The sequence below is a fragment of the Amblyomma mixtum genome, chromosome 1 (genome assembly GCF_055824585.1).
Source record: "Amblyomma mixtum isolate Tamu chromosome 1, ASM5582458v1, whole genome shotgun sequence".
NCBI lineage: Eukaryota > Metazoa > Arthropoda > Arachnida > Ixodida > Ixodidae > Amblyomma > Amblyomma mixtum.
In genome coordinates, this window is record NC_143012.1 from 314,525,528 (window position 1) to 314,537,662 (window position 12,135).

The 12,135-nt window shown below is 47.5% G+C and overlaps 1 protein-coding gene across 2 annotated transcripts in view; it reads right to left on the bottom strand.

Moving 5' to 3' along the window:
* The window catches only part of rdgC (retinal degeneration C), a 192,239-nt gene that overhangs the window by 21,696 nt on the left and 158,408 nt on the right, over positions 1-12,135 (bottom strand). For both annotated transcript variants that reach the window (XM_089567014.1, XM_089567013.1), the window contains 5 exons: positions 11,431-11,597; positions 6,862-6,898; positions 6,086-6,235; positions 5,487-5,549; positions 4,153-4,338 (listed from right to left, as the gene is read on the bottom strand). In XM_089567014.1, coding sequence (XP_089423140.1) covers positions 4,153-4,338; positions 5,487-5,549; positions 6,086-6,235; positions 6,862-6,898; positions 11,431-11,597 — 603 coding nt within the window. The remainder of the gene's footprint in view (positions 1-4,152; positions 4,339-5,486; positions 5,550-6,085; positions 6,236-6,861; positions 6,899-11,430; positions 11,598-12,135) is intronic.

A 12,135-nucleotide genomic window follows, 5' to 3' on the forward strand; every position in this document is an offset into this window, starting at 1 on the left:
CGGGCCGGGCTCGGGCCTCAGATTTAGGCCCGTGCAGTGCTCTAGTTTCGGCTCCCACACAGGAGCCTTGTTCACAAACCGAAACGTCATTCCATCTTTCCTTTTTGGTCGGTGCCGTTCTTCTTTTTTCGTCATGTCCCATCCCGACCAGACGGGCTTCCGTCAAACTCTCGACTTCAAACCAGCCGAAACCTGAAGTGAAGTCCTTGCGGGTGTTTATACGTTTTGCGCTGGTTTAGTAAGGCATTAGTTGTCAAGGGCCCCGCTGCGGTGGCTCAGTGGTTACGGCGCTCGGCTGCTGACCGGATAGACGCGGGTTCAATCCCGGCCGCGGCGGTCGAATTTCGATAGAGGCGAGATGCTAGAGGCCGCTGAGCAATGTCAGTGCACGTTAAAGAACCCCAGGTGGTCGAAATTTCCGGAGCCCTTCACTACGGCGTCTCTCGTAGCCCGAGTCGCTTTGGGACGTTAAACCCCAATAAACCAAACTCGTCAAGGGTGTTATAAGCGAATATCTTAAACACCTCGCCCCTCTAATACGTAAGCGCCCTCTACGAAAACCGCATGCGTGATCTCAAAGGGCCACTGAGGATGTCCTAATAACAAACGGGCTGTTGTCGCTGAAAGCCGAGCTTAAATAAGCTACAACAATTCAATCAGTGAATAACAGGTGTCGCCACCGGCCGCTCTGGCAAGCAAACGGAGGTGACGCCAAGACAGTTTTTTTGGGGGGATCGGATACCTGCGGCTAGACACACAGCCATTCTCTTTTAGTGTGGATGGATCACGGAGTCCTTCTTTGTCTCGACGTCAGGAGCTTGAATCAAGTAGAAGGAAAAACAGTCTTCCATTTTTAAATCTAATTTTCTCCGCAATAAATAAGTGTTTACCTGCCGAACAAACATCAACATAGCCGCAAAGCGCCTTAATAAATATTTACTAAGAGAATACTCAGCAATTGTATAAAGCTGTCTTCAGCGACATTTAAGGTAGTGGTATACAGTGGTACCTGGTAACATATTTTAATGATCCGAAGCATCAGTGATCGTCTACGAAGCATGTAATGTAGCGGAGCTTCGGGCTACTCTCAGCCATATAGGTTTCATGGACGTGCGCTGCACTCTCAGTGCATTTCGCCTCCCTCGAATTGCTACACATTGGCGGAATCTGATGGCGACCGGGATCGAACCGGCCAAATCGTGCTCAGACGCCGCTGGTCCAACGCGGCGGGTTACAAAATACTGACCTTCAGTGCAAAAGGAACAGATGTCGCCGCCGTGACAGTTCAGAAACATTTCATCACCGTTTATTCCACAATGGACGCTCCACAAGAATGGGCGCACTAAACCCTAGACCACCACACCTTCGCCTCATCCGTTGCTTTTCGGCAGCGATGTGCCTACTGCATAATGCCTTCGGATTTTCTATGAAGGGAACAACTGCTTGCCTCTTTGTCTATGCATAATTGTTAGGCAGTACTAGCTGTTGTTCTCGGTTTTGATCAGAAAAAAAAAACAAACAAAAGAAACACTCGTTGACTCGATGTGGTATAGCCAGGAAGGGCGTTGGAGACCCGACGGTACTTCCGCACAACGTATGCGCACAAGTCGCCGGCGGAAGCCACTAGCGGCCACCGCCTGGATACAGAGCGCGGCTCATCGCGCTAAGTGCCCAGAAATGCGCCGGTGTGACGTCACAACGCGCATGGAAGCCCATCTGCGACGCGCCGAGAACGTCGGCGGCGCCAACTAGCGCTGCCCGCCAGTGAATCATTGAGGTGGGCGTGTGCCACCACGCTGAGCGAGCCCGATATCGTATAACGTGCTGAACAAAACAATGCGTTCTTGCTCTTGCACTGTTTGTTCAGCCTGCATACGTCGGGGTAATGTCGCCACCGCCGGTCATGTCGAGCTATACTAATGGTCTGAACGCGGTTATCAGCGTTCGTACGCGCAGCATTCCCTTGTGCTTTCTTTATCTGTAATAAGCCGCTGACAGCTGTGCCTCGCTGTGCCGAATTGGGTGATCTGGGGAGAGTCCGCACTATTCTCTTCAGTCTATCTCTTCATCGAAAGCGAATGTAAATGCGTTGCAGAGACGACGTAGAGCATTCCAGGCCGCCTCATAGATGGCGCTAGCCGCACTCGAGCCTTACAGCCTCCGTCGGCTTTGGTCACGTGGGTCGCTATCGCTTTGAGAGCCGCTGGATTCAGCCGCCTCTCTTCTACTATAGGGAGCGCGTTACACGTCTCTCGCTGTATTAACACGGTCCCTCCCTCGGTTTGAAGAAAATTGGTTTTGAGGAAAGGAAATGACGCAGTAGTTATACCTCACTTCCTGGTGAATACTGTGAACGACTTATTTTTCGCGAGCTCTATATTTCGCGAATTCGGCTTTAAAGTCGCATTTTAAGAATATCTCGCGAGTAACGGGCGCTTTTTGAGTTTCGTCTCCATCGCTGCGGACCTTCAGACCACCTGAAAGCTGACACCTTCAAATGACCCAGAATATATTCAAGTCATCCCTTCAATAACTATTGTAAAAGAAATGAAGCCAAAACTCTGTAGTAACAAAAATCTTTGCCAGTGCTCTTCCACCTGGAATAACTATTGTATAAAGTTCGCTTAAAATTATGTAAATGCTTTCTACATCTTGTAGCGCCCATAAATATTGTATAATGGTCAGTCAATATAGTGCATGCCACATTTCTTATCATTTTTCCTTAAATAACTAGTCTATAATATTCAACCAAAATTATCTACGCAACTTTTGTAATTTATCGTGACCTCATCACTATCGTATAACCAAATAGGAAAAGCGGGCACTTTTCTGAGCATTTAGTTTAATATTGCTACTTTTATATAGTTGAACATGTATTTTGATTTTTTTTAATTATCTAAATTACATGTATACGTTTAAGAATTCCGGACACACCCCCGAGCTTGGCCCTTCCTCGGCAGCTGGTGCTACAATGACCACCTTTTCTTTTCTTCAGTTTTATGCTATGCGAGATTTTTTTCTATCACCTCGTGCCTCATTATTTATTTTAAACTGGTTTAAGCCCGTTGTGCCATAGACAATGCAGGCAGTAAATGTTTATTTTTATTTATTTTTTCTTTGGCTACCTACAACATGACGAAACGTGTCTCGAGGTGGCGACACTGCCGTATAGTTGTCACTTTTCGTCTAGTGAAGTCAAATCACTCCAGCCAATGGACGAATTCTATGACCGACGACACATTTTTTTTCCCTGGTGAAACTTTCATTGCTATCGCATTAAAAGTGAGTCATATGTTAGGCCTCGCAATCGTTTTCAGTAAGAAAACGAAATAAATAGTCTCGAAATAGACTAAGCAGGAGCCGACGCCATTACAGTGCCTCATAAACGGTAGCAGGGGCGACGCCATGGAGCTTAATAAGATAGCTCAGTACTCCGCCTTTGAAGAAAGAAGCAAATACGAAACGGGCGCGTAACGTTTGCGAGGAATGGAACAAGTTGGACAGGAAAACTTCAGGTGCCATGAGAAATCGTTCGGCTTGTGATACACTTCTCTAAACATTTAACCTTGTTTGTAAAAAAGGGATTATACGCGATCTATGATCTGTGCGCTGTCATTCAGTGCGTGCCACGATTGTATTTGCCTAGTCGTGGACGCTGTAGACGTGCACTTCATGCCTTGGCGGTGGACCTACGTTCAGCAATGCCCGGCATTATTTTTGTTAGACATCATTAGGCTGTCGGGCTTATTTACTCCTTCAGTATCCTCTACATGTCAGCTGCTTTGCTTCAGGTCTTTACTGGACCTATTGAGTGCCAATGGCCTTTTATAAGTGCCTCCGGGCGGGTGACGTTGACGTCGTCAGCCGTAGCTTTAGGGCCCGCACCTTCCGTTTCACCTCTTTTCCCTCTGGAGAAGGTGCATGCTAAGCCTAGTGGTCATATTTCAAAGCAAAGTTCTTTTCCCTGTTCACTGGCGCCTAGTTTTCATCCATTTCACTGAGGCGGCAAGCAGCTCTCGAGGTCCATCTAGACAGAGCAAGGTGTCGACTGTCTTTTCCCATGCTTTCTTCGCGCCGTGCTTGCTCTGCAAGTGGCTTTAGCATGACAGAATGTGTGCGTACTCCGCGCTTAGTGGTGAAGTATGTATATACCTTTCCGTTGTGCGTGTACTCGAATCCGTCCGGCTTGCACTCGTGCGAGCGGATGATCCAGTCGAGCTTGTGCTTCCGCAGGAACGCCTGCGTCACGTCCGGCCCGAAGAAACTGCCACCACCACGCATCTCGTTGGGGCGGCAGCCAGGCTGCGGACGCGGGTCGCTCCACAATAGGTCCACCAGCTGCGACCAGTGAAGGACCACACTATAATTAATTAATTGGCTTTACTGTGTGTTTAGAGGCAAGTCAGAAAAATAAGGAATCTCGTTGAAAAAAAAAAAAAAGAAACACTGAGCAATATATCCGGCAATCGAGGAACGACGGCGTGTCGGGGCCCGAACCTGTTCCTTGGGCTCATTTTAGTCTTCGCCATCGCTTCCAGAAAGGATAACTTAGCCACGCTCCTTCTACTGGGGTCGTTGGTAATTCAGACGATGCTTAACGCCATTGGTGTGCATGCTGTCGCTGCGGCATCAGTTGGATCATAATGGAGCCAGGAAGTCGTATACAGGCTCCGAGACGTATTCTTTTCTCCAAAGTATCCTACATCTTGGAGAACTATACATCGCACCACCACTTTGATAAGTTTTACATGCTTTTGTTTACGAATACGTTCTGGTTTCAGCAATAACTTTTTTATGCGTATGCAAACGCTAAATTTAATTGATCCCTCGACTAGTTTTTCCCGTCTAATCCTGCAAACAATCTGTAGTGAAATAGATATATTGATCTAAAGGGCATATGTTCTCCAGACCGCTGATCCCTGCTGACCTATTGTGTGTTACCGGCCGATGCTGACAACCGAAAAACGCGCTTCGTACTTCAGCAACAGTGACTGAAAAAGAATCTGCCCCGGATCACCAGGCCCGTGGACTCCTGGACAAGTAGGAGCGCACCCTTGAAGACCGTCTTTATTTTTCTTTGAAACAAAAGTTGTTATCACCATCAGCACCACGGGTCAAGTAGCCACACAGACACTTACGGCTAAGATCCTAACAGAAAACATGTTCCCGACTTGCGCCCAGCGAAACATGTCAAATGCAGTGATGACGACCTGGACCGCCGCAGGGACATCCGTGCCTCACTGCTCCACTGGCGAGCCACTTTCTTAATTCTTTATTTTTTTCATTGTTTGAAAATTGTGTCATAACGGACAGGTTGATAAAGAAGGAAGGGAACGCAGGAGACAGAAGGTGTGAAGACCAGTTTTGCTTAGGTAGTCGCAGTCGGACACATAATTCTAAATGGGCACAACATGACTGTCGTAGTGGACGAAAGTTCCGCGCTTGTAGCAGTCAAAATGATCAAAGTATAATGACGTATCACTCACCTGCCTCCATTCGTTGGCGTTGTAACTACCGTGGTGAAGCGGTGGTTGCAGCACCGTCACGAACTGCGAAGATAAGAAGCACGACAATGCAACGGGACCACCGTAGCTACCATCTCTTTGTACCGCTGCTGGCACTGGCGACTGCGAGCACTTTCCGACCACCCTACTTTCGCCAGCAAGCCCGCGAATGCCTCTGGTCGCGTTAACCGCTGGTCCCTGGCACACCCCTGATATCTGCGATGCTCAGGACGCCGTATTCGAGGTCTTTGAGGAGCGAATGATGAGGCCCAGGGGCGGTGTAGAAAGAAAGTCATCCGCATTCCTGTCGTGCCACTTAGTGTGGCTAAAGGCGACGGTGAAACTAGAAAGCACGCTCAGCCAAAAACTGAGTCCCTTATTTAACGACGACGGCGGGGGAGGGGGGGGGGGAGAGACTATAGCACTGTTTTCGCAGACAAAAAAGGAGAGCAAGAGAAAGAAAGAAAGTAAGAAGGAAGGAAAGGAAAAGAAAGAAAGAGAGAAAGGACAAGAAGGGAAAGAAAAATAAGGAAAGAAAAAAAGTAAAAGAAGGAAAGGAAGGAAGGAAGGAAGGAAGATACCTGGTGCCGGTTAATGGCGGAGACGATCTTGAGGTCGGTGATGGAGGAGACCCCTCCGTGGACGACGAATACGCGGTTGTCGATGAGCGTCGCCACGGGAAGCCAGCTGTACAGGTCCTCGGTCAGCTGCACGATCTTGGACGCCTGCCGCTGCACCAGCGACAAAAGGGGAGGGCACAACTTCAGTGCGCAGAAGGTGACATTTGAAAAAGAAAAGAAAAAATATTCAGAGCTTCCTTGAAAATCGCAATATAGGAACGTCAAATTAGGACGGCTTTATATGCAAGCGGATACGTAGATATAAAAGCGGAGCAAGTATCAACACTGCTTCATAGCGGATCACTAAAGAGGAACAGGTTTAAAAAAGTCGTGGGCAGGCATATACGACATATCTAGAATTAAAATGGAGTGTGAAGATGTAGATGATAATGTTCGGGCGAAACTCGCAATAGTACCGGCTATCATTTCCCATCGTTTACGGTGGCGCTGCTGTATAATACAGTACTTTGAGGTATACTTTGATGTATAAAGTAAAGTGATGTATTAAATTGAAGTATAGTAAAGTACCACTCATACTACAGCGCCAGTCATTAGAGGGCACTTAACTACAACAGTAACATCGTAAAATCAGCGTCTGCACAGAGCTCACAAGTGCATGGCGGGTTGTTATTTAGAGCAGTACATAAAGCGCTTGAGGACACATTGATTACCCGATAGAATTGCAAGAGAAAAAAGAAAGAGAGAAACAGCGAAATGAAGCGAGTGAAGTTACTTACTGTGTACTTGAACATTATTTCCTTGAGAAATCCGTACCTTTGGGAGAAACAAAAGAGAACGCCAAGCAGTCAGTGTGGGCGTGGTATGTGGCGAAGAGTGTTAAAATCGTGAAGGGTACTCGGAAATGGCTCATTTAATGTGTATTCTATTTCTAGTATATAGCTGAGTTTACAATGCGAACTTAGTATAGTTTAGTAAAGTGTAGAGTATAGTAAAGCCTTTACAACTTAGCGGGAAGCTGAGTGAAGGGGTGAATCGGCGACCTCTTTTTTACCTGACTGGAAGGTCCGAAATAATGACACCCTTTGCGTAATTGCAGCTATAAGCTGTAACAGCGATGAGATGGTGCAAATGCATATGTGATGACAATGTAAGAAGGCCGTACCTCGCGTTGTACCTCGAACAGCGATGCGGGTAATCTCGTAGACTCTCGAGTTGAATGTGGGTTCGCGACGTTAAAAGTCATTTGCGATGTTTGAGTGTGAAGCGACAATCGGCACGTGAAGATGGTGGTAATGGTGATGTTAGGGTGCCTGTGACATCAGCGCTGCGTAATCAAGTCGGCAGTCACTTATCATTGGTCAACCAGTCAAAACTAAAAACACCTCCTACCACAGCCTCAAATATTCAAGGTCATCCAACATCTTCAAAGTAGCTTTGCTACAGCGTGCACCCTCGGTTCGTGAACCTTCAGAGAACATATCGACATTCTCCAGCTGCAGATTACCTAAGCACAATTCGCGGGCGAGTGGGTGATTCTGATTGGCTATTTTGACTATTATTGCATCGCTGATTGTCATGTCTGACTAAGGCACGAAGCACAAAGCACTGATACGTAACAGACGTCTTGCGAATACGGGGCCGAGATTTCAAAAAGTTACCTTTACGCAAGTTCGGGTCTTTATTGACCTGCGCGCATTTCTTATTGGCTATCATGACCGGTAAGCTTTGAACGCATTGTCCAATCGCAGTGCGTTCTTACGTAGGACAAGGTTGTGAATCTCGCCTTATACAGAGGCCACATCCGCAATGCTTTTCACGACTGGCAGTAAAAGTTTTCAGTCATTATTCGGAGTTAGAGCTCTTGCCAATCGTAAGAGACAACAAAGCAGTGTCTCAATTGTGACAAAAAAAAATGGCGCCGACATTCGGGGACGCGGCTTACGTAAGAAAACTTTCGTGAACCTCGCTTCTAGCCTCTCGATCTCCGTTAAAAAAAAGTAAAGAATTCTCGCAGGCACAGAAAAAACATGCGCTTTTACCGAGCGGTCAACAAGAGCTACATTCGCGTTTCGGCTCTCTCCTGTTTCGTTTTCTACGGCTGGTTAGACCAGGATAAACGTTGCTGTCTACATCAGTATGTATGAGATCATGCGAGCGTGTGTATGCTTGGGCTGTCTGCCAATGGACGCCCGAGTGTACGCGTAAAAAAAAAAAAGGAAAGAAATACGTGAGTTCTCGAAGGCAAAAGCGCAAAACTTCTCCAGCTGTGTTTCGAGCCGACAGGACGTGCTTTCCCTTAGTGTATCCTTACGTCGTTCGTGCATCCCTATCTCCTCCGTGTTACGAAAAACCCGTTGTTCTGCGGACGTCCGTGGCATTCCCCTTAAGCGCCCGTCAAAACTTCGACGTTCCTCTTTCCGGGACGGATCTTCTCTCGTTTCCCTCGGAAATCGGACGCGCTCTGTGAGCGAACGTCTCCGGACGCAGCCCAACAGTATGACACGCCCGAAGAGAGCGACAAACCGAATTCGCTCGCAGGGGGTATCGAAATACAGGGCCGCTTTCTCCAAAGATGCAGTGCGCATTTCCATCTTGAATCTCCACGTTTCAGGAGTTTTAAACTTCCACAGCTGTACGTAGTTTGTTCCTGCCGTTTCTCTCGGAAGCGTAACCACCGAGACGAGACGGGCATGGGCCCAGGATTCGCAAGTCGAATATCATACCAGCAGGGTCGACGGCCCGTCGATGAAGAAAAACAAAAATATAAAGAGGATATGCGCGCATGAGCGTTAGTGTGTACGTTGAAAGGTGGAGGTGGGGGGGGGGGGGATGTTTCGAAGCGCAACGCACGTTCAAACACGGTCATCACACCACGATGCCACGCCTGGCGCGCCGATGGATTCAGGGCAGCACTTACGGGCCCGATCGAAGATGCCACACCAGAGACATCTGCCTCGACCGATACGCGCACACAGCCCCACTTTCTATTTTGTTAGACCGGCCGATTTCTTTTTTTTTTTTTACTTTCTCTGACATCGGATCATCGATATGTTGTCGAGTGGCGGGCGTAATTCATAACGGTGCTTGCGAATCGCAACGCCTGAAACCTCGCGGCTAGTGTATGTATGTACACTCGCGCGGTTGTTTCAGAGTTTGTGCTCGGTGCGCTGTGTTCTTGTTTTGAATGTGCACGTGGCGAATGCACGTCGTTATTTCTGCTTTTTGAGGCGATGACTGGAATGGGGGTTTCGGGGGGTTTTCCAGCATAGCATGCATTGGAATCGCTGGACGAGTAGGGGCAGACGTTTTCGGTTGCCGTCAAGGATGAAACCTATCGGTACAATTCCTCCGACGCATACACACGGTTGTTCTTGCATTGTCTGCTCCTTATAGTAGGTTTCCCTGGCGCTGTCAGCATGGGCCCTTATTGTGCGCGTTTTGGCATTGTCCAGCCGGAATCCTTTTGCGATTGGCCTCTCTTGTCTTTTTTCTTTGCACCAATCTCTTTTCAGCCCTCTCTTTACTTTGGATGGCTTTCTCTCGAGAGAACAGTGTTGGCCTTGCTTTCTTCATACATTATAACCGAAAATTACGCTGCGTTTTCCGGCGATCCTGGTGGGCGTGCGTGGGCTTAAAGGGCAACTGCAGCACTTTTTTTAGAATTTCGCGATATTCTAGGATTCAAATCTATATAGGCTGTAGGTAAAGCATGCCAAATGTTTTTGCACTAGCATATGAAATATTGACGTAATCGACGATTGAATTTTGCGTTTCTCCTCAATGCACCAGAGGAGTGCAGAGATACTCAGCGTGACGTCACGGAAGGTATGATTTCAAATTACCGCTGTCGTCAGCCACACCCTGCCCTGACGCGTTAGACGCTGCCAAACAACTCTGGGAAGGGTTTGCCTTCGGTGGCGTTGGTTTTTTTTCTTCAGAGCAGGCGTTTGTGCTTTGGAAATGTTCCGATACCTTCGATGACGTCATCATGCGCTCCCCACTTGGCGTTGTGCGCTGCGGAGAAGCTTGAAGGGCGTCTGGATTTTAATCGGCGATTACTTCACTATTTCAACTGCCAGCCGAAAAATACTTCTCATGCTTTACCTGCAAGTTACACACATTCGACCCTCTTAAGGAGAGCAAGCTGCCGGGCTAGTTGGTGAAGCATGTTAAATTGAATTCAGCGCAAAAAAACAGACAAGGGACAAAGAGAGACACACTGAGACAACACGAGCGCTGACTACCAACTGTTTATTCATGCTGAAGTACAGGGGATATATAGGAAGGGAATGAAGAGCATGCGCGTAGCGAGGTACAGATAATGCACATCCGTCAAGCAAACGAGTTAATCAAAAAACGAATCTAAAAAAGCACATTCAGATGAGTATATGTGTACCGACGTGTCACTGACACAACGTTCGGACAGCTTTCTGATATAATAAGCTTCTAAAACGAGCCTTGCCTTATCATTACCGCTCTTGCCAAGAATCGTGGTCTTCTCTAATCCCGCCCTACATTTACACGAAGCAAGGTGCCGCACAAGATTCACATTCGTGTCGTTATTTTCTATGTTTTTGGCATGCTCCCGTAGCCGGTCATTAATACAGCGGCCAGTTTGGCCAACGTATGAAGCCCCACATGAGAGGGGGATGCAGTACACCACACCTATTGCACATTTGGCGTAGGCGAACCCATGTTTTTTGTTGCAGCCCCTGCCGGCACAACCAGTAATGCGAGGGCATAGCTTGGACAGCTTGTTTGGAGCTGAGAATACCAAGGGCACGTGGTGCCTGCCAGCCACTTTTTTGAGGTTGTGAGAGAGTTGGTTTTTGAGGTTGTGAGAGAGAGACCCTCTTAAGCTAGTTGAATTCTAAAACCTATGCAGTTTTCCTTTAAGGAGCATGGCTCAATCCCACGCGGTGCCGTATTTTGTGTCAGCTTGCACCTAGGTTTATTCCTTTGTCTCTATTATTGGCAGCTGCTAACTGTGACGTTAGGATTGATATAGCCTCCAAGCAGTGTCATTCGCCGGTTCTTTTATCGAAGGTGGCACTGAGCAATGACAGCGGTGTGAAAAATATAAGGTAATGGAAAGAGAATCTCTAGAGAATACGGCCCTTGCAACAGTGGAACATTTCCTTCTCCTTTTACCCGGGAGAAAGCTGCCCGCACAACTAACACTGTAAGCGTGAATCGTTGCGCTTAATAAAGCGAACACGTACAATATGTTCTGTTCCGAACGGCATGCGACAGCCGTAGTGTACTCGTGTCGAGAAGAACACGCCAGCTAGCAGCCAGCTACAGATGTGTCCCGGTTGTGTAAGTGTAGCAGGCCAGTGGTGTACCTGAGGTTGACGTTGAAGTCCTCGTGGTTTCCCCGGTTGAGGAAGACGGCGTCCCTCCAGACCAGCATGCAGACCAGCAGCAGCATGAGCACCTCCACCGAGTGCATGCCGCGGTCCACGAAGTCCCCGTTGAACACGTACGGGTTGTCCCTCGAGGGCAGCCCATTCTGCGCGCCATCCAACATCACGTAACGGAGGTGCTCAACACACACTGGGCTGGGATTCTTTGGAGACAATTTTTTATTCTCTCACAATAGCTATTAAAATAGGGTTGGAATTCAATGCGAGAAGTACAGTACCTATTTTACCCCACCACCTATTATATAGGCACCAGCGCGTGGACTATATGGCCATAAAGCACAGAAATTCAAGTGCAAATCTAAGATTAATAAATCACTGTTCTTTCGTAAGCCTCCTTGCGAATGAAATATCTTATCTCTAGCGGTTAGCCCTGTAGATTATGAAATGTTTGAAGTGATTTTGTAGCACCTTGAGAATGCTTTTGTGCGCATTACTTGTACCTTGTTGTACCTTTGGTATGCTTTGTTGTTTTAATTTGTTTTCTGAGACTTTTCGATTTCTTGTTCTTTTATTGCATCCCCTATTCAGTGTAATACAGTGGAGCGTTCGGCCAGTCGATTATAACTCATTATGAGCAAATGACACGAGAAAACGGGAATGCAGAGCAAAGGAGCCCAAGACTAA